Consider the following 23,747-nt stretch of genomic DNA (forward strand, 5'->3'; position numbering starts at 1 on the left):
GCTAAACCCGCCCGTTGCAAGCAAGCAAGCTGCTACGATCGCAACGAGAAGCTACGCTCGTAGCATTCCGCGCCAAAATTTGAAAACCATTTCTATAAATAAAAAATAAAATACAGTAATACCCCAATTAGCGTAGTAACTATTGATAATTAGATATAATGTATATTGAAATATTTCCTTTTTAAGGGATATCAGAAAACATGGATATAAATTAATTATAGATAAAGAATAAAGAATAAAAACAAATATTTCCAATTTAGCATCATTTATTAATTTATATTATGTTATCTATTCTTTATATTTATTTAGGATTTATATTTCTTTTGTATTGTTATTATCAGGCCAATAAATTATTTTTCTTATACAATATTACCAAAAATTATTTTAAATAAGACGCAAATTTAGAGACGATTTATTGCATTTAGCGGTTTTTAATGGTTCCTCTTGTTTTCTCCAATCTCGAACCATTTTCTCTGTTGGTGGTGGACCAAAATGTCTTTCTGCTACTCTGTTTCCATATTGTTTAGCACAATTGATAACATTTAGTTTATACCTCACGTTATATGAAAGTCTTTTGAAATATTTTAATGTTACCTTCGGACCATAAGACGCAAAATTGAGTCCATTTTCTATGTAAAAAGGTGCGTCTTTTAGTCCGAAAAATGTAATAGTATTTACTAATCTATCAATTCATTTATTTATTCTTTGGCGTCATGTATAAAGAAAATAAAATACTGTTTGTTGTTTAGATTCCTGCTTACTAAATTTTTTTCTTTGTTGAAGTCAATTACATAAGACGACAAGTACATTTGAATGCACAAACGAATATATACAAAAATACTAGTTCAATAAAAAATTATATTATTTACTAGAATACTCCTTCTAATATTAACATATAACCGTCCAGAATATACATTTTGCGGACACTGGTCTTACCAGTGTGGTCACCCTAAGCATATGTAAATCTATAGTAATTACTAAGCAATTATTATGGCTTTATTTCCACCACCAAATTATTCTTATTGAACAATTGGTATATAAAACGGACTGTTGATGAGGTCTATATCTCGCCAAGGGTGCCAGATATGTATTTACTGCCACTTTTCCCCTTCATAGTAAATATCTGTACACATTTATAAAAATTTGCTGTACTTGGTAAAGTTTCGGTTTAAAATTTATCCCGTTCCAAAATTTTAAAAATACACATAATATGTGTACACAAGTTTTAAAAATAATGAAGAAGGCGCGCAATCCTGGACTTCTCTTCTCATCGTCACTTGTTATGCGAAACGTCGCATGTTAAGCGAGTCATTTTTCTTACAATTTATTTTGCTCGTTAAGCGAAATGCTCGTTATGCGAGGTGCTTGTTAGACGAGGTTCCACTGTATATGGTATTCAATTATATAGGATCCTTTTTTTATTAACAATATAATACTATTATGTACAAAGTTTGATTCTCATATCAATCTATAGTACTTAGTATTATTGTACTCGGTGTGGCTCGTCCATGTGGGTCCCACATATTTTTAACCACATGACAACACATTGTTGCGGCCAACCATTTCACTATAATTATTATTGTTGTGTGTACTGATTATTCGCACACAAGTATATTTTGTCTAGGGAAAAGGCACATCTGTTTATAATTGTATAATAGCCAATATAAAAATAATTAATGAAATTTGTGACAGATTCAGCAGCTTTGAAATATTTGTTTGTGGACCAAAAAAAAAAACAAACATTTTTCTAGTGAACAGATAATAGTACTTCTAATAATGTACACAAGAATGCCTTAACGCGGTTTTTACTATAACTTTTCCGAATGTACTATATAGTTATTGTAAACAATAAATAAAAATACTTATAAAATACTATTTATATAATCTAAACTCCTGGTATTCTTTTTTTCTGCATCATATCGCTTACATTTTTTTCAATCGACTCGTAAATTTTGTATATTGCAATGGACAAATATCGCCAATAATCAAGTTTCTGTTAGTATGGGTAATCCAGCAACATAATATTTTTTTAAATTTAAAACATCGTTTGATGTAACATAAATATAATTCACCCAAATAATAATCACCTTTAATGAGTTTTGAGTTTTTTCCCACTCAAATTTTCGCTCTAATATAGACATAGTTGTATATATGTACTAACAACAAATAGTTTAACAATTTTAATCTAAAGTATCCTAAACATTTCAAAAGTAAATAATTGTTTCGGCAATTATCTCCATAATTCCGATGAAAGTGTAAGAAATATAAAACGATACAAACCCAAAACAATTATATTGAAAGGTTTGTAACAAGATAGATGTTTGTACCCTTGAAAAACGTTCAATATCACTTTTGATTCCCAAAAACCAACAAAAATAATTGTGGGGCCAATAAACCCGAAAGTGGTAGATATAGGGCCAAAAGAGATTTATATCTCTGATATAAATAATTATATTTTAATAAAAAAAGAGAATTATTATTAGTATTTTTTATTCAGTTCTTGTTGTGTCAGAGATTTTTTTTGTCCCCAAATAAAAGTCCATGTGGTTTTATTTGAAAAACAAAATATTCATCCAAATGGGCCTATATTTAGGTGGGTCTTTTATAAGAAATACTCGGTAACTTATTCTGTATATTTGGTTGCATATGTAATATGCAAGACTACGATATAAATTATACATATATGTATATGCTTATACGGAGTTATTTTAAAATATATATACTTTATATTTATCGTATACTGTGTACGTGAATTCTATTTGAAAAAGTAAATATAGAAATTTCATTAGTTTTATGTTGAGTAAATTGGTATTAATGCAACCTAAAATTATTACTATATTGCTTTAATTGTTTGATTAATGAATAAGTAGTTTTAAAAAGCAAATACAATGATATACTCGGTATTTCTGATAATTCAGTATGCTATGATGATAACATTGCAATACGTTCAAATACGTTATCTAATCTAAAGTGCAGCCATCTATCAACAAGGAACATATGAGTGTGGGGAATGCAGGGATTATGGGAGGCTAACTTCAAGGCGCCTCCATGTCGCACTGTTTATTGTGACGTAATGACGTTTCTTACGTTCTGTCCCACCACTACTACTGCTGCCGCTGGTTCATTAAATGCGATTTGTGTTGTTTCAATTGGCCGAATCGGCTGAGTGCGGGCGCTCGACTGTGCTGTAGGCATGCCGAAAATAATCTTTGTGCTTTGCTGAGTGTGTAGTTTCCATGCGAATCATCCATCATCTACGTTGTTTGTTGTTGTTTTCTTCGGGTTGAAATCGAGGCTGCGTGCAAAATCAATAGTTCCGATTCACGTGTATTCTCATGCCTTCATGCCGTTTTCAAATGGTTAACATCTAATCGACGCCCAATATACAAGTAATGGCAATGAAGATCAGCGCTCAAGACAAGAAGGACTTGGACAAGTTCACCAAATTCCTAGCCCTCAAATCTGCACAGGTCATTGTGCAGTCCAGGTTAGGAGAAAAGAAATCAACACAATGTAAAATGCACACTACTGGCACAGACTGGGTAAGATTGCAACACACTTTATCAAAAAAAAAAACAACAAATAATAACTCATTTGCAGTTCAATTTAGCTATTGAGGACCTACCAGATGTGCTAGCAGAAACAAAGAAGGCTCTAAATGGAGAGATTGTCAGTGCTCGATTACCACTGTGTGTTGAAATTTCTTTGCGGACTGTTGAAGGTGACCACATGGTCCTAGAGTCTTGGTGCCTTGGCATAGTGCCTGAACAATGTGATCCTTCTGTTAGAGTTACTCACACAGTTTACAATCGAATGGGAATCTTGCTGAAATCCTTAGTGTCTGTTACAAGAGTCACACCTGCCTATAAGTTATCCAGAAGGCAGGGACCTGATTCATATATTATTTGCTATCGCATTTACATGGAGGAACCTCAGCTGCACACATTAGGTGATGGCTACAAGCAAGTGCGAGTTGGACAGATCTGCACACCCATTGGAACACTCCAGTTGAGTGTGTCCTATAGGACAAAGATGACTATATCACCTACAAACAATGGCAAAGACAACTCCATCATGCTGAAGAGTGATCATTTCAACACCAATCTCAGTCCGAGGCAAATGAGGTATAAACAGAAGTAAGTGCTTGTTTTTTTTTTGTATTATTATTTGCAAACGCATTCAAGTTTCTTGTTTTAAGATTTAATAATCATAAGCTGTACTTTCTCATGTGATAATTTCGCAATCATAATCATTTAATTCACTAAATAGACATTTTTTTATTTACGTCTGCACAACATGTTCGTCATTGATGAAAATATGTGTATATTAAGCAACAAAAATATACTTACTAAAAATATATCATAATCAAATAGAAAAATAAACTGATCCAATATTTAAAAAAGCGAAAAATATGCCTGCTTTAAATAGACTTCATCAGAGATTTGTCAACATTATTGTTGGATCATTTTTAATAATACCTAGAAGTGGATTGTTTCTAACAGTAACAGAATATGTTGACTGTTTCATAAGTAAATAAAGTCTTTCCGCTTAAAAGTTTGTCACTCAAACAACTTTAATTTGTCTGATAAAGCTTGGTATATTTTGAAAGACTGATCATATCAATTGATTCAGAAAAAGTGTAATTCTCAAAATAGTTTTAGTATTTATAAATATTGGAGTGGATTTTATCAGTTACTATGTTTGAGTGGTTTATAATCAATTCCCATTGATCGCTGATGTTCTTACCGTGCATTTTTTTAATAAACAAACATTTGTTTATTAGAAAAAATATTCTGAATTTATTTTATTAATTACATCAACAAAATCTATACATTTACAATTTAGTATTTATTATGACAGCATACAAACAGTTGTTTATTTATTCAGCTGCATTCAGTGGTGATCTCAATAATATCATGGATATTTTAATGAAACTGAAAGATGTCGGGGCGCCATATGGTGTACAAAGCTTATACATATTTAGTGTAATAATGCACACAGCGTTCATTTATTTTTTACTAAGAATGTGGAACAGAAGGCCATAAAAATGCGCGCAGTCACAATCTGTACTTATTTTACTAAATATATGCAATCAGTTTTTGCCTCATTTCTTCTTTTGCTTGTCAGAAAGATTGGAATGCAAGAAAATTTAAAAAATGAGAATTGTAGCACAGTTCGTGATTGAATGGTTGCTTTTATCAATTATTTGGCGTGCTTTCAGAGTAACTGGATTCTAGAGCGTCTAGTAGCATTAGTTGTTAACTTTCTTATTAGGGTTAAATATCTTATAAACTAAAATATAAAATCATAAGTTTCTAATCCTTTTAAGGAATTTAATTTATTACATGAAATATAAATTAAACAAGGCATGTAGCGGACAGTATTTAGATTGGTGACTCTGTAATTATTACCAAATAAAAGTTAGAATTTTTCAAACACTAGGAGAAAAAATATTTTTAAATTATTTTATGCCATGATTGTCCCATACATTTAAATTATTTGCATAAAGTGTGAAATGCATTAGAAATAACCACATGCATTTTATGTTTAAAAATATTTGTTTGTTATCAGAGTGTAAACCATATGCATTTTTCTATTTACAAGTATACCTAATGTTTTAGTTTTTGTTATGCAAAAACTTGTATTTTAAGAATACGATTTTACCGGTGCAAAAAATAAAACTTTTCTGTTGTGTCATTGCGATAAAGATTATCTTAAGTTTTAAGATTCTTTTGTGTCCTCTCATGCTAAGTTAGTATTTTTAGATTCGACAATATGTCATGCTCTTTAATTTGCGTATGTCTGGCTCATTAATAGCAATAAATGGCAATCAAGTAATTACATGTTCATCCTTGTGTAAGGAAATAACAAATTAAATGTTTTTTTTTTGTTTGTTTCATCCGAGATCTCAGATAGTACAAAATGTAATTTGCGTATTTGTAGATTTAGTCGTGTATGAATTTCTCATTCGTTAGAAATGTTTGATTTCTATTTTTACATTTTTTAATTGCGATTATATTCTATTATTTTATAATTTAAGGAAACATTACCTCACATAGTGCGATTTGAAAATGAAAGTTTTTTTCGTTAATACAGTCTTGTTCATTTTTGTATTTACCTCGATTAGTCAGGTTTCAAATAGTAGGGAATACTGTATTTTATTTATTTAAAGATGAATATATGGAATTATATCATCAGATGACGAGATGTTTTATTTTTTGCTATATATATATATTTGCATCTGGTCTAGACACATTCCATATAGATTTCTATACGATATGATTCCAGAATTGCACGGTCTAATTGTTTTAATTTTAATGAATAAGCGTATTAATAGACGCTACGCTTTTCGCACAATTAAAGCAATAAGACTATTGCAAATGACGGCTATATATGAAATAATTGAAGCCTCAAAATAACTCGCTACAGAGAATAACTCTTGGAGGTAGGCGTATTGCAATATTCCACGAAATGTACGTACTGGGAATTTTGAACAAGATGACCCTGAAGAATCTTTAGGTTTCTACGAGTATCGCACGGCTCGTACTTGATAAGTTTAAGAATACCGCATTGAAACAATAAGTAATCTTAAATACAGTAGAAGATTAATTAACAATCCAAAAAATATGATTAAAGAGACAGATCTGTTTTTTTATGGAGTTCTATTGTGTTGCGCAAGAAAAAATAGGCACGAAGTTGCAAGTAATTGAAATACCTGAATATCCATTATTTCGAATGTAAATTCTGAATGCATTGTCATTGTTACGAAACAAATGCTGAGGAAATCATAAGTTTGATAAGATTTAATGAAGGAAATTGAAATTTACGATTACATTGTTTTTTTAGTTATTATTGTTTTATTATGAATACATACTAAATATGATTAGAAAATCAATTGCATGAGAATATAAATACTTGCGCTTTTTTATATTTGGTTAATCTTAACTGACAGATTTATTTTTATCAATTGTTGTAGTATATAATATAACGTTCACTTCAGTACTAGTAGTAAGTTACTACTAAGTATCTTAAGTAGTATTTACAATATTGACCAGGTTTGAAGTTGGAAAAGTATACCAGTCACCAATATGTTGCTTAACTTTAGTTATGAAACATTAATTTCTCGGAGGACTTAATAAGATCTTCTCAAATATCAAAATACGACATTCACCTAAAGCATAATTAGTAATTTATTTTAAATCTGACTTAAGTCTGTATTTACCTTGCTGTCCTTTCTAATGTACCTTCATTTTTAATTAATTTCGCATATATAGTTTTAGTTACAAATTAGTTACAAATTACACATTTTACATGATTATGCTTGTATTATTAATACTAATATATTGTTTAATTGCATTAAAAAATGAAGATAATTTTTTAATCATAATTAATTAAATAAATATGTGTCAACCGCTAGAAATTAATCTCTAGTTTAAGTCTACAACAAAATCTTGACTAAATAGCATAGTAAACACATTTTTGTGTACAATTACGTGTGCAAAGCAAGCAAAAGAAAATTTAACGTTGGTTGCTAATTAAAATAGTTGCGTGTTGTTAGAATGGAATGTCATCAATTTATTTTAATTAACGATATCTTTAACAAATCCAACTTTGATTTCCTGTTGGCATTCATTGTTGCATTGAAAACAAAGTGGAGGACTTTCTAAAACCAATTCTTCCGGAAACAGAAAGTATTTGTTTTTGGGTGATACAAATATGTTTATTATTTTTGCATTAGTTCTAGTCTGCGTCTGTGACCGCAAGCAAATATTTGTGCGTTATTTTGTTTTGTCGGGCCTCGCATGGTGCATTGGCCACAGCGGACAAGAGCAATATACTGTTGTATAGAATCTGAGGAAAACCTTGGGTAGCAACACTTTCTAAACGCTCATTAATGAGTGATGCTTGAATGCGGTGATTGTAGTACGTACACGGTATATACGTCAGTCTAATTCGTCGCTATTATTTTGGAAAAGTATACAATTTCGATGAATATGTTAGCGGAAAAGTGTATATAATTTATTTTATGTATAACTAAAAGTATTAGTAATTTTGCCTAATAATTTTAATTTTGTACTTTGTCTAGGTTTTTTATATAATGTCTAATACTGAAAGAAATGAACTACTACCATCTGCTGAATCTAAACCGTTTGTAACTTTGAATGCCATTCAAGCTCAACTTATAAAAAAAATAATTTGTAAAAACATAATGTTAATAATAACAAATTATTATAGAAAAATAATATTATCAAATGTATAGCTATTCCATAAAACGTCTAGGTTTTCTATGGAATAACGAAATATACATTTTGCCCCTGACAAATATAAATATAGAACATCGGCACTTTTTTTTTTATAAACGTACTATTGTTTGTGCAAATGCACGTGGAGACATTTATTGTGTAATTGCGCCAGGTAAATTGACCCGTAGAGGAAAAATTGGAGGACAGTCGATGAAAAATTGGAACTGCGTATTAAGTTCGATCACGCAATGTGGATTATTTTACTCCCGATACTTGAGGCACTGCGTGTTTTCAATTTCCCCATCTTAATTTCGCGTGTATTGTGCAACGTTTTCGCGAAAGTCTGCCTTGTATTCCGACTAATTATCAATTAAAAGCCAAATAGTCATGGAACGTAGAACAATGGGGCATAAATTCAACGGCGTGTTTCTAATCCAATTACCGGCCTTTATCTCGGATTTAATTTAAATATGTTTTAAACTCATTGCAGCTCTTATTTTACGCTTTTAACAACTTTTCGGACGTGCTGCTTCGCAATCCGACGTGTCCCTGGGATTGTCGTAAGGTGCTTAGAAAAGAACCGGTTGACTTAAGTTTAGTGCATTAAGAAAGATGCTTTGCAGAGAAGGCCCACCATAAAAAAAAATCAATGGCCGTCTGCCAGCAGACTATTATTGCTGCTTTATTCTCGCGTAATTTCAACATTCTTTCGTAAATGCTTGCTTGCTTCTTTATTTGTAAAGCTTCTTTTTAAAAACAATGGTAAAATTTATGTTTAATTCTAATGTACATCAATTAATAATAATTCATATTAAATGAAACTTTCAGATTATTACCATTAATCGCCTTTCACCGATACACTACTTTTTAATACTTCGAATAAACCTTTCAATAATTTTATCAATGTATAACTAAATCATGTACATTTATTATTAGCATCGTCGCATTTATTATAATTGAAAGGATTGTACTTTTACTTCAGAAAATCTGGTTTAGACCATACACTGAATATCACGCTCGAAGTAGACGGTTTAGTTCTTTTTTGTTGTCTTTTATGTTTTGAATATGAAATTCCTCCGTCCAGTTTTGTTACGTAAAAGTGGTTTCGAGTGGCTATTTATAGATTTGTTGCGTAACCGCATCCACTTGCCTCAACCTTGGGAAGGTAGCACGAATTTTGCTGCACTTTTACTATTCAACGAGCGAGAGAATGAATGTAAGGAATTGCTGTTAACGGGTAGCTGTTAGAAGCAGAATATGCTTTGCAAGTGCCTTCAATTGCCTAATACATTCCGTACAAGGATGGACAATGCTCGTTTATTCGTGCATATGAATAATATATTATAAGTGAAGATTGCGGGAAAGGCTGATAGCCTTTTGCGATTCGTAATAAAGGTTACTACTACTATTCTTCATATGACGATGAACTTTCGGTGACGTTTGATGAAATGCATTCCTTGCGCTCTTTGTACCGGAACGAAGATATTTATTTATGTTGGATTTGATTTATCCATGTAGTATTAATTTAAAATTTGTAAATATCAGAGAAAGTTTATATACACACATACCATTGCACAACATTTAGTCTTCTTTTAAATTAATTCTTTTTTTTTATTATGTTATGTGAGATCTGATCATATGTTTTAATAATGCATTTATTTTACTATTAATGAAAGACAAAATTTGATATTATAGGACAAAAGAGACTGCGATATCAATAGAAACAAATCAAATAGTTCAGTACACTAATATAGGATACACATATTCAATCAAGTTAAGAAAGTCTACGACGAAGAAGATAATAGTAAAGTTGTTGAGTAACATGGGGTCATGAAAAGAAAATGACTAATTTGAACAACTACATTTATGAGAAACTAACAAATTGATTAGAAGTAATGCTTAGTACATTATTGTTTTCGAAAAATTGGGCTCATCATGGAATAGTTTTAAAAATATTCAATAAGAATATATTGTAATATAGAACCATACGTTTCTAGTATTGAACATGTAAATAAATTTAATAATTACCGCTGCTCCATGGCAATACAATGGTACTTTTTAACTATTCACATTCTATAATGAATTGAGATTATATTGTCATAATACATGATACTGATTAAGTTTAAAAAGTGTTCGTGCACTCTAATATTAAATAAATATTAATAAATGATTGTATTATTGCCAAGATAAGACTTATATAATAAAAAAAATAATAATTTTTGAATTGATAACATAATCTTGACACAATTGGCTTTTTTAACTTATACAATGCGTATTTTTTTATCTTAAAGATATTTTTACCATTAAATAAGTTATATTATGAATAATAATCATGGAATAAAACAGATGCGCATTGTGTTCATTACTCATCTTCAAGTAGAAACTATCGACGTTTTATCTAGTTTATATAATGATGTATTTCCGTAAGTTAAAACGCAGTGATTTCAAGCATCCCTGAAGCGTGGAGTGAAATTCCTCAGGTCGAGATACCTGACATTTTGTCGAAGCAGTTACATTTAATTATGGATAAATCAAGTAAGCGTTTGCCAAGAGCAATGAAAGTTGCTAAGATTTATGGAAGAGACACTTTACGAGTTTATTTAATTATTATTATTATCAATTTTGCACATTCTGCTAGTGAATTATTTATAGCGAACAGTTGTTACAATAGATATATCCGCCCACTGGCGTGAATGAAAGTCACCACGCAACTGTGTGTATATGCATGCGCATATATATATATATATATTTTAATTCACAAACTCTGTACGAGCGATTCCATATTGAACGCTATATAAAATCAGTTTGATGGTGGAAATGCTGCAAATGTCGAGCAATAAGTTGCGAGGCATGCATCCGCACTGTGGCACTTCAGTATTAAAATGTTGGACATGCAGGAACAGTTTGAATGCAGGAATTTAAATTATCTGTCGGCTACATAATGAGTCTATTAGCCTAGGACAGGTTGTTGTTGTCGCCTCATAATGGTGTAATGAAACGAGTTCGGGTCGATATACTGCACACATAATTTAGTATTATACGTATATGATAGATTTATAATTCGATCAAAATCTTCCATTCCACGCTCAGATGGACAACGTAAAAATATTTTCGCTATCGGATGTTCATGGTCAATGACACACTTATGTTTAGAATACGTAATATCCACTAGACGGGCGCATTTTTATTTTCAGCTGTTACGAAAGTTACGAAAATAGGCAGAGAAGAAAGAATGTATGCGTGAATCATTCATGAGAACACTCACTCAGTAGACAGAACAAAAAAGCCTATGGAAGTAGATGAAGGCTGGTAGACACAGATCAGCAAGGTCCCCGAGCAATTGTTTAGAATTTTATTTACATTTATTTTAGTTAAAAAGAAAAATAACACGCGAAATGTCAAGGATTCTCTCGAATATAATAATTAAAAGCAAGAGCTTGTGATTATATTCAATTGCTCTTCATTACATTTATTTTTTGAAAAGAAACCTATTAATAGATTCAATTACAGTCAGCACTCACTTGGCGTACGATTTAATGATAATTTACGGCTCATTGACTGTAACGTAAAAACATCCGCACAAACGTACAAGTTGGACAATTCGGCTGCATATTATGTATTGTGTTTTTCCAAAACTCCTTTGCCGGCCTTAAATAAAATTGTAATACGTTGTCGAGTTGAGTAATGGGAATTCCCATTCACGTGATGCGTATGAAAAAAAATATACATCGGAATTCACTGTCCTATTAACGTATGTTAAACGAGTGTATATATTGCCTATAATCCTTTCAATATGTTTAAGTTTGCCGAAATAACCATTTTTAAATAATATCGTTGATTCAATATCGGAAGACAATATAATTTTTAGGTGCTGGAGACAGTAAGTATATATTTCATAAACATTCTCTAAAAACTAAAATTAAGTTTACTATTATTGTAATCCTTAAATATTGCTTATTTTTGATAACAGTAATTGATAACAATGTTTGATAAGATGTATAGTCTCTAAGTAAATATTGTTTTAAAATAGTAATGAGAAAATACTTACATATTCTCTATTTTATTTTATTATTTTCTATACTCATTTTTAATATCGTTTGATATGTATTCTTTATTTCGTTGAATGTGTTTACAGAAATATTCAATCTATTATTTCTGAATACGATATGATACGATGTGATTTCTTGACCGGTCTTTGTTAGTTAGGGTCAATCAAAATAGTAATAAAGGAGGCGATTTGCTAAAGTAAGACTTAATATTCATTCAAAAATATATACACGTATGAAAGACTTCCTGCTCGTCGACAGTTTGAGAAGGAAACTAATATGATTTCATAGTTTAATAGAATAATTTTTACAGAAAATTATCCCTATGCAATTATTTTTGCTGAGGTTTCTAAAATGCGTTTTATGCTCCAATAGACATGCATATATGAGCACGTTTAAAATTTGCATTTTCATTTAGATATGAGAAAATTGTCAGTTGGCTGGTGACGTTAACGTAGGTGTAACGCTGCCCGTATTGAAGTCTGTGGGCGCGTTCCATTTAACAAAGCAACAAAAGAAAGTTCTGGCAGCTTTCGTTTATAGGTTTAAGAGCTCAGATGTCTCCCCCGGAATATTGCAGCTGCTCGCTGAAAGAAACAGATTTGCTATTTTGCTTGTCCAGGTAAAGAAATAAGGTCTAATACTCTTTGTAAAAGTATATAAGTGTTCTTTCAAGTTATTTTACATATACAACCTGGAACCTCGCTTAACGAGTTTAATGCGTTCCAAAATTTCCGGATTTTTACTCGTTCACTATACAAAATACACATAATATGTGTACACAAGTTTTAAAAATGATGTAGAAGGCGCGAAAGAAATGATGTAATCCGGGACTTCTCTTCTCATCGTCACTCGTTATACGAAACGTCGCTCGTTTAGCGAGTCATTTTTCATACAATTCATTTTGCTAGTTAAGCGAAATGCTCGTTAAGCGAGGTTTTACTGTGTAATATTGATACAATATTTTCATTTGTTGTCAAATATGTTCTAAAAAGTTTAAATAAAATCAAGTTATAAATAATATAATTCCGGACACTATTACCTACATTTGTAATATTTGTGAATGTAACAAACATTGCAAATGTTATCGAATGTTATCATTATATAAATAGATAATAAAGAAAATAATTTGCTCTCATAAGTGAATAATAGTATTTATTAATTATATTACTACATCAGCTGGAATAAAATTATTTTTTTTTAAATAAAAGCTTAATTTTTGTTACCTTCGTTGGTATATTATGCTATATATAATGTCTTTCTCAAGGTCTAATTTGCATACGTTTCTTCAGTAATTTAATTAAGATGAACATAGATAGGATCTTTCTTTATTAAACCTTGGTTAGTTTTCATTTCTTTCTGTGTACTTCTCAATACTCTTGCATCATCAAAACCTTGAGCATCTTCATTTTACTCAATCAATGCACGCTGATTTCAATATTTGTGTTTCACCTTTCATTTTTCACTTTGAACATGTAAATTCTCATTCTATATTTTTTTTTCTGGAACATGCATAAACACTTTTTGTATAAAATCCATGAGACAATTAAATGTGTGAACTTATAAACATTCTGCTTGTCTTTTCATAGCTTAATGTAATGTTGTTTGTGTTGCGTGTGAAACAATTTTCTACTAAAAATATGTGTTTTTGCAAAGATTATTCGTTGTTATTTTTACTATGCTTTTATTTTATTTTATGCTTTATGTAAGTGCTGGCATTTGAAATTTCATATAAAACTACTATTTCTCGACAATGAATTTCGCTACTTTTATAAAAACAATTTTACTTATCGAATATGTACAATATATTTATAGATGTATATAAAAAAGTAATTGTAAACTTTATTCTCTAAATGCGAACTATATTTGTGGCTTAATTGTTAAATTCTAAAGGTTTTCTACATACAAGAATATGAAATTATCATTATTATTAATAAAATATGGTCAGTTACACATTATACAGTAATAATCGACGCTTACCAAGGTCTTTTACATCACGTACTTAGTTTCAGTCGGAAATAAAATAATTTGAACGCGGATGATGAACTGAACGTGGGAGGTCTAGTCTTTATTTATGACATTTATTTTTGCCGCTTTATGAGTAACGCTTGCAAGTTCATATCCAATTCATTTATGTATAAAATTAAACTTTATATTATAGAAAAAGTCACTGCATAACCAGCAAGTTGATAATATATTAATTTCACTTTAAAGAAATTTTTAAATGATTAGTGCAAATAATAAGATGGTGAAGATTTGTCATTGTTCCATATTGTATTACAGATTCGTAATGCATGTTTGTTATTTCGCGTTTTCTCATTTCCATTGAACACTTATCACGTATGACGTTCTTCTTAACCGATTGTACTTTTTTTCGCGGTTTATGGATCGCCGGTTTAACATTTCATGTGCGATGCGCACATTTGAGCCATAAGTTCAAAGTCATCAGATTTCTTGTTGTAAACAATGATTAACTCTGACACATACCATCGCATGACAAATATTAGTGCACGAATCATTGCTAATAACATAATGGTCTGTTGTCACTACTTCAAGCCTGAATAGTTCAAATCATAATACTTAATGTATAACAACTTAAATGACTTAATGCTTAATGACCTTTCCGTGTACGTTAAATGGAATCGAATTCAAGTCGTTATTTATTTATTTTATGTTGTCTTCATTAACCAGTTTTATTTAGTAACACGACCCATATTTTCTTTCCGTTTTCAATAATAAAAGCAAATTGATATAGATTAAAAAACAATAAAGCGGACAAGGACACCTGATTTGGCTATAATAATGAAACGTGGTTCCACTATCGATGTAGGTTAGACCAGTGATTCTCAAAGTGAGGGTTGCGAAAATATTTGGATAAAATCATATTAGCAACATAAGTTTGACTTATTATTTAATGGTTTTTAATTTTATTTAATAACTTTTATTTACATTATAACTGTAGATTTTTACAGGTAAATCCTATTATAAACAGAATACAATAATGATTTAAACTTTGCAAATTATAATATTGAATTTATTTAAAACTATTAAGTTTATTATAATCACGTTTTTATTTACTAATTAAAACAATCAGGGCAATTAGGGAAAGTTTATTTTTTATATTTTAATATCTAGAAATTATGTAGATTCTAGAAAATGTGACAGAATAATAATCTAGATTCTTGATTGTAAATATATGTTTAAATTTACTGACCTTACGCAAATATCTGTAAATAGTTATGCAAACTCAATTGGTCGATCGATCCTAAAAAATATAACTGAATAAATAGTTTTTTTTATGTCTTATGGCGCCATTATTACAAGCATCACAAGGCTAATGCAGGAGAACGAACTTTGATCATACGTAATTATCAACCGATTAAATGATTTCCAATTACGTCCGTTGTTTACTTCAACGTTATTTTCCAATTTACTCGTTTCGGTTTTGTTATTCGAAGAACGTGGTAGCAGCATCGACAAACACATTTTTTTCTGAGTAACTCTAGAGGAGGCGTCAACGGGATTGCATAACAGATTTTTATTATATAACCGACGCGGCGTTTGGTCGGCTTGTCCGCTTGGTATTCGCTGGATGTAAATAAAACGGGAGCAATGTTTCAAGGAAGTTTCCGTTAGAACAATGACTGGCGCAGAAACTAAAGTACGAAGTTTGCTAATTATTTGAAACAACCGTACAACTAGAAAGTTAGGAATAATCGTGAATATTTCTTATTGAATTAACGATGATTTGCGTAATTGGCGTAGTGGAAAACAGCTCCCAGAAGAAGCGGTAGTTAAAGAAAAAAAAAAAAGAAGCTGTATGCAAGTATCCGTTCATCATATTTTACTTTATGTAACCATGTTTGCTATTCGACTCGAGAAAGTTTGCGGAAGGATCATTTAAAATGCCTACTGCCGCATGTAAGAAGCTGCGTCTTCCTTGTTTCTCACAAGCCTACATTAAAGATTTTTCTTAGCATCAATTGGGGATTAATGTAGATTCGTTGCATAATGGGAATGGAACAACGTCGGACAACCTGCAATCACTATAAAGTTAATTCGAATACACGTCGATAGAAATACTTCAGCTACAGGCTGGTCGTGTGCGCATTTGCTTTATTTGCGCGCAGATAAAATTCCGATCGTGTTTATTATAAACTCGTGTTAACTTACCTGACCTGACTCTACTAAGTTGCATTCATGATTTCCTATTACTTATACTCCGCAAATATGCCTATTCTTAATAATATGTTTTATGTGCGAATTGTATCTTCTCAACTGAGCAAAAATAAAAACAAGTCAGGTTTCTCCGGTTTCTGTTTCGTGTTGTGCTCGTACAGATTGTAATATATTTGTTTGGCGGAGGATGGCACGAGCAGCAGAAGTGGAATTGCAAAATTATGCAAAAAAAAAGCATGATAGGGGAGACGAAAATGGGAATTATGAGAGGCGAATGTAAACTCACGAGAGGCAATTGCGTGAATGGTTTGGTAAAAGTTAGCGACGTTGTGCAAAATCATACTCACGATATCACGCCGAGGGCATTATTTGCTATTAACCTCACGCTAATGACCAATTACTCAATGCACTCATATTTAGTCAGTGCGACTATTTATTAACTGCGACTGAATCCTTTATGGAAATGAAGAGAAATTTGCTGATTTTTGTGTACGTCGGAGAATGTTGAATGACTGATGACTCCAGGCTTCCTCGAATTCCATACTTAATTTATTTCCCATTAAATCTCGCTTGGTGGCAGAAAGACTCATCGCATATAGCTTATGCTGAGCAGCTGCTAATTAATATAATGGATAACGTGACTGAAAAATATAAATATTTTGATATTTTAATTGCTCTTGAACGTTGTTTATTCAATTCAAAAAATCACGCATATATTGCATTACAACGCATTTATTTATTTTTAAAACAACATTTACATATATTAACTCTATTTTTTTGTAAATTATTGTCCATCACAGAAAGTTCATTGAACTTTATCGATACGTATTGTTTTTCTAATCATAATTGATTTAAGTGCGTTTATTTATTTTATTCATTCTTCAATAGTTCAAATTTAATTATAATGACGTATTTTATTTATTTAACGCTGATGAAATTATAATCCTGCTTGCAAGTGGATGCCAGTAAACGTTCATTGTTAGTAGTTTCTGGTGTTTATTTTTCAAGATTAAATTGGATTAAACAATATTTACCGTCTTTCTGTAAGAGAATGAGGAAGTAGTTAAATGCACTAAGTCATGTATATGAAACAAAGTAATTAAAAACGAAAGTTTACAGAAAAGCCACATACATTTTTACTATGGAAGGAAATGGTGGTAAATTAGGACGGAAACCTTCAAATAAATATAGATATGATTACAGAAATACATAGACTAGTATGAATAATGAGTTTATCTTTTTTCATCACGAATCATATTTATATTAGATAAGTTCACATCATGCATCTACAATTTCATGTAGTAATTGGAAAGTTAAATTCAAAATATTTATAGACAAAATACATTGGTATTAAATATAAACAAGTTTACGTCATATAGTAGTAGTGTTTGTTTTTATTAAGCCGTGTCAATGTGCGAATGTACTTGTATTAAATCATTATACTCTTTTACATTGTATGTTTAGCTTTCTATTTGTCTCAAGACATCGAATGGTTTACCGTTTAATTCATCCAAATACTATTGAATACATATGTTGCTAACATTTAGTAAGATAGTGTATGTGCTAGATAAAACTATAATTTGTTTTTTTATAAAATATATAATTGTTTTATATTATGTTAAGTATTTAATACAATGCATTTTTATTCTCTATCAGATGTTAAAAACATTTCCTTTGACGTATAGTCTGACAAAGGAATTGTTTTTAATTGTGACAATTAGTATAAATGCAATTTGTATACAATAAATAAAACATAAAATAATTTGAATATATTTTTAGAATATGTCGCAGTGGAGGACCATCCGCTAAATGACAATGCATTTCAAAACAAGTATGTTAGTTCTGCATTGCCATGATTCTATATTTGGGTGAACTTACAGTTAGTATTTAGTGCTGTTTAGCTAAACGTTATTTAAACTTCACAAGTTAATTTATATATTTAAATGAAATTCTAAGTCCGGCTTTGACAAGTCCCTATTTTAATTGAATAAATTTTGCCAATTTACAAAAGTCTTTTCGAGCGCTTTAATTTTATGAGGTTATCAATTCTTTGATAAAGTCCAGGTATATTGGTGGAACAGATTATCTGGACTATATGAGGTGTTGATGTAATGATTTTCTTGTTTCAAAATGTATAGACTGAGATCGAAATTAATTTCGCTGCTGTGATTTGGGGTGTAATAATGCATACATGCGAAAGAAGAAAGTTCAGAGCAAAAACAAAAGTATTATCGAAGAGGAGAAAGTGCTATCTTATCGACTCACATGAAGCCTTGTTTATTTGCGCAAAATGTGTTTTTCCCGTTTCATTTTGTCGGTGTAAAATCCATGTGTATCGACATAAGAAAATGATGTTCTGAATGCAATTCCTTCGTACGAAAATAGAATGGAATGCGATAATGCCGAGCGTTAAGGATTTCGTATGCGTACTCGTTTAGTGTGTCATGAATGTTTCTGATTTTGCTATTCTATTTGTTGCAGCGAGGAGAACAACGCATCTCTGAACAACACGATGAGAATAGGCGCGTTTGCCGATGCGAAAAGGAAACTTCCCGAACCGGAAATGATAATACCTTGCGTCCCGTTCAGCAAATTGCTCAGCATGCGGAAGTCACCGGAACAGAAGGCCGAAAACGACGACAGAACCGAAGTCGAGGAGTTGATGGCTGCGGCCGTAGCAGACGATTCGTCCACGCTTGAAGTGGACGCAGACGTCGCCGTGAAAGGCAAGGACGACAAGAACGGCAATGCCAAGGATCGTCCCTATTTAGGAGCACTTCCCACCCACCGGTTCACCATGACGCCCACCAATGACGATTTCATTATGGTAGACTTGGTAAATTTTAATTTTGCTGAAACGCTGCATGCTATCTGTCTTCATCCTTGTTACCATCCACTAACATATATGTTCAAGAGCAAAGCAAACACTCTTTGACATGAGTATTATCCGCTACTTGTTGCTTACCGCGAAAAATTCGAATGCAATGGCCATCGCTTATTGTAATTAGTTTATAGCAACGTTTACAAACACAATATGATAACATTAACAGGTATAACAAGAAAGTCCATATATGATTCATGGGATACAACAATATATAAAAATCAGAAAAAGTATCAATATTTAAAAAAAAGTATTGCAAGAACTATATAATTACATAAATAATTACAGACAAAAAATATGAAATAATATATTGTCTTAAATATTTATATTAGAACTGAAATATATAATAGTTCAAAACTATATCAAATACAATAGGAAAAATCAATATAATAATAAAATAATAATTGACGATTTATTGTATAGATGTTATCGAAATAATAATATATAAATAATTTGAGTGTCTTTTGCAATGATTTTTTATGATTGTAATATTATTGTAATGATAATATTACTAACATTTGTTACAACAGTTACATCAATGAATACAAACATATACAAATATTATATATAAAAAATATATTGATTTCAACATAACCGCCATAACGAATATAATTATTATTTTGCTTAAAAATGATTATAATTACATTAAATTTTAGTGAATTAGCCATAATCAGTTGGGCGAATCTAAAATTAGTTTAATATTGGCGGAGATTCAAACTATTCTTAATTTACTATTTTTACACACATCTAATGTGACTAAATTAAATTGCTACTTATTGATCTCATTCTTTAAAATAAACAACATTTTTTGCATTCATTCAACGTGTTTAGAATCAACTTTCTAATATAAACAAAAAAATTCATATTATTTGGAAAAATGACACCAAGTTTAAAATTAATGAGAATCAGTTCAGTTGGAACTTTTTTTTTACAAAAATAAATTATTAATATCTTTATTCGCAACAAAGAAAAAACAATTTGTATATTGTACTAATTATACTATAACATAAATAATTGCACACATATAATGAAAAAAGTACATGAACTATTGGCTAAAAAATATTTCCTATTTTCTTCATTTTTATTATAATTTTTAGAATTAATAGAATTAAAGTATCAGTGATATGTGAATTGAAGAAAAAAATATTTAAAAAAAAATGGTTACGCTGTTATGAAATTATGAATGTTTTTTAGATTCTAGCACATTCTTCAATGACTCAGAACCTATTGCATTGTAGCTAGTTGTAGGCTGGGCGCCAGTTTAATTATATGGCATAAATGTTTTAACCTTGATATTATTGCAGTTGTTTAAAAAAATCTTGCCAATATATTAGAACAATTATTGATATTATTATGATTGAATTGATTGGTGGCATCGTTTGTAATTGTAACATTGATGTGAAACTAAATATGTTACAAGGTCTTTGGAAAAAAAATCAGTTTTGAGTTCAGGGTTTTTGAATGATATGAGGATGTCTGGATTAGTTCACCAGTGGCTTTTAGCGATGAGTCATGGCTACAGGCTTTTATCTAGCAAAATTTGATCCATATCCCGTTGGCTTCTGAATGTATACATATTGTGAAATAGTTTTTTCATCTTTGATGCTTTTGACTAGTATTGTATTGTGAAATCATTAGATTATATTAGAGCATGCGTTGATGAACCTTAACGACGATTGCACTTTAATTTGCTTAATTGGAGCGACGGACGAGGAGGTAGTTTTAAGTTAAACGACGGTTATTTATAGCCTAGGAGAGTGATATCCAACAAATTAATTCTTGTGCGCGCAACAAACAAACGTTGCGTACGGTTCAAAGTTTAGCGTTTAACCATTGACGTAAGCGATTTGTCAATTTTCTCCGTTTTTATTTGGTCATTTCATTACGCCGTCAGTAGTTAACTTATTATTTCCATTTACTACTGGTATTGTGCAGTATTCGTCCTTAGGGAAGGTCGACCGCTGCATACTCATTATGCATGCAGTTCGAAATAAATAAAATACATGAGGAATGAGTTGTGGAAAATAATAATAATATAAAGTGTAGACTTCAAGTTGGTTTACTTGAATATGATCGACGTGCGAAATTTCTTTCACAATCATTAACGAAATTAATATAATAATCTATATACCGCTTTTGCATGCGCAGAATTCATAATTAATTAACAATTTTAAACAAAAGATCACACGTTTTTTCAACCCTTTCTTCTTAAATCTACCTACTCTTTTAACCCCTCGATGCGTTCGTTTTGTCAATGTGTTTTTTACGTTTCTATTTTAGAAGACCCCATTCGCTACTTCGAACGGAAATAGTGAGCTGGGTAAAATATACAGGGAGTGGCAGACGGCGCCGCCGCTGAAAACTTTCAGCGAGATACCGCCTCTCTCTGATCAAGTGCCAGATCTGACGAAGCAATTGGAACGCTACGAGACGGCCATGAAGACCTACGATGATATGGTGCAAGCCCTTTGCGAGTCGCCAAACAACAACTGAAACGGAGGACGAAACCCGTTCGTTATTCCCGATCGCCGGATTTGCCGTTTCTTCTGTGAAAATACTGCAAAGTGTAGAAGGCGTTCGTTCGTTCCTTTCGTTTTCGTTTGTTGAATGTGAAATTATATATTTTTATAATGTTTGTATTTTCATTTGCCCTCCCATTAAAATTTGTTACGTTACCGAGGTGTGCATATTTATCGAGAGAATAATGTGAAATTTTATTAAAGAAATTTTAGGCAAAAATATTGTTGGCAATGGAAGCGAAAACTAAAGAAAATTTATTTAAAAAAAATAATAATAAGAAAGATTATATAAATGAAAACAGATAATTTCCTTTAAAATAACTATATTATATTGAAACACGTTAAATTTAAGGAAAACCAAAGACTGATGTAACGGATAGGGAAATGGACTGTACAGTTAACAGGATTTGTTTCGTTTATTATTTTTTTTTAATTATTTATGTTTTTTTTAGATTTATTGTTACACTTATGTTTCGTTTTTATTTTGCGCGAAAAATAATAATTTAACAAATACTCAACTAAATTCTTTCAGATTGCATATATATGCATACTCATACTAGTAACGTAATCATTCGATCCATCGATAATCAACAATTTTAAATTGAGTATTTGGTATGATTGTGTATTCAATTAGTTTATGTTAAAGTGTACTTTCTTTCAATGCATATTTCTGTTTTCTATTCGATTTACATCTTATCAATTTGAAAAAAAGCATCCGACCTTGTGTGTATGATGTATGTAAATTTCTATTTATGTTAATAATTTCGATTATTATTTCTTTCTGTGTTTAATATTTAATTTGCTCAATATTATTTATGTAATTTAATATGTATTATTATGATTTGGTCCATTCTGCGGGCATCGCATCACATATGTGTAGGTACAGGATCTACAGCTAAAACGAGAGATGAGTACTTTTTAAGTAACTAATAAGTAATTCACTTTCATTTAAGATTATATTTAAGTGTAAGTTTATTAAAATATATTATATTCATTATTTATAAACATGAAAATGCTTTTTTAATACATGTCGTTTTATTAATTTACCTATGATCACAAAAATAACTTCACTTAAAATAGATTGAATATTGTTTATTTCTATATATTTCACAGTAAATTTTCAACGTGCATTTTAGAAATCCCATTCTATTTATAAGACCCAAGATAGTCAACAAATTTGTACCAAATTTTAGTTCAGTATTATATATAAAGTTGTGAATTTATTTATAGCCACTAGTTCTTTGCATTGTATTATATATTACGTTGTTTGTCATATAAATTACAGAACTTAATGTGGTCATTTTTATTTGTTTTAAATGTACATAGAATTAAATTGTCTATACCAGCGTTTCTCAAACTTTGGGTCTCGTTAAATCGCGAACGAGATCTGCCACCTTGTATTAAAGCTAAAAATATTAGTTTATATGCTTGTAAGAGGGAGATTATTTTAGGATATCTCCTAACAAATATTATGTAATTTGATAACAAGCAAACAAAATATATTTATAATTTCTATTAAACTACGTTGTGTGCTGCAATCACATGGGTCAACAGTGTCAGATTATAAATTTGGTAACTTCAAAAAGATATCAAATCTGTTGATAATATTCTATAATAATTTGATTGCTTTCAGTAAATAATGATGAAAATAGTTCTATATTAATTGATATATATATATATATATATTATAAAGTTTCCATGTCTTCAAAATTAATTCAAACTATTACAAGGAAATAAAGCATTTTATATATATTTGATTAATATTGAGAACTTAACCCTTTGATATACAATGACGTGTTACAGACGAAGTTTATTTTACAATTTTCAATTAATAACTAGTATATAGTAAATCTATAATATAGTAAAGAAAAAATAATAA

At 30.5% G+C, this 23,747-nt stretch overlaps 1 protein-coding gene across 3 annotated transcripts; it reads left to right on the forward strand.

The window, feature by feature from the left end:
• The first annotated feature begins 3,062 nt into the window (after positions 1-3,062).
• On the forward strand, positions 3,063-22,813 carry LOC108563011 (autophagy-related protein 13 homolog). Of its 3 annotated transcripts, none has more exons than XM_017921548.1 (4): positions 3,063-3,542; positions 3,601-4,136; positions 18,950-19,295; positions 21,630-22,813. In XM_017921548.1, the coding sequence occupies exons 1-4, from the start codon at positions 3,393-3,395 to the stop codon at positions 21,840-21,842; spliced, it is 1,245 nt and encodes a 414-aa protein (XP_017777037.1). In that variant the 5' UTR covers positions 3,063-3,392; the 3' UTR covers positions 21,843-22,813. The 3 variants fall into 3 exon arrangements, with proteins under 3 accessions (XP_017777037.1, XP_017777038.1, XP_017777036.1); XM_017921549.1 differs by having other exon boundaries at positions 3,601-4,124; positions 18,950-19,304; XM_017921547.1 differs by having other exon boundaries at positions 3,064-3,542; positions 18,950-19,304; positions 21,630-22,811.
• The last annotated feature ends 934 nt before the right edge of the window (positions 22,814-23,747 follow it).

The sequence above is a fragment of the Nicrophorus vespilloides genome, unplaced genomic scaffold (genome assembly GCF_001412225.1).
Source record: "Nicrophorus vespilloides isolate i.1.1-1 unplaced genomic scaffold, Nicve_v1.0, whole genome shotgun sequence".
Lineage (NCBI taxonomy): Eukaryota > Metazoa > Arthropoda > Insecta > Coleoptera > Silphidae > Nicrophorus > Nicrophorus vespilloides.

Bases quoted from the DNA above. Each gene is read 5' to 3' on its own strand.
- LOC108563011 (XM_017921547.1), top strand. From the start codon at position 3,393: ATGGCAATGAAGATCAGCGCTCAAGACAAGAAGGACTTGGACAAGTTC. The intron at 4,137-18,949 runs GTAAGTGCTTGT...TATTTGTTGCAG, and splicing joins CAAATGAGGTATAAACAGAA to CGAGGAGAACAACGCATCTC. The intron at 19,305-21,629 runs GTAAATTTTAAT...TTTCTATTTTAG, and splicing joins ATTTCATTATGGTAGACTTG to AAGACCCCATTCGCTACTTC.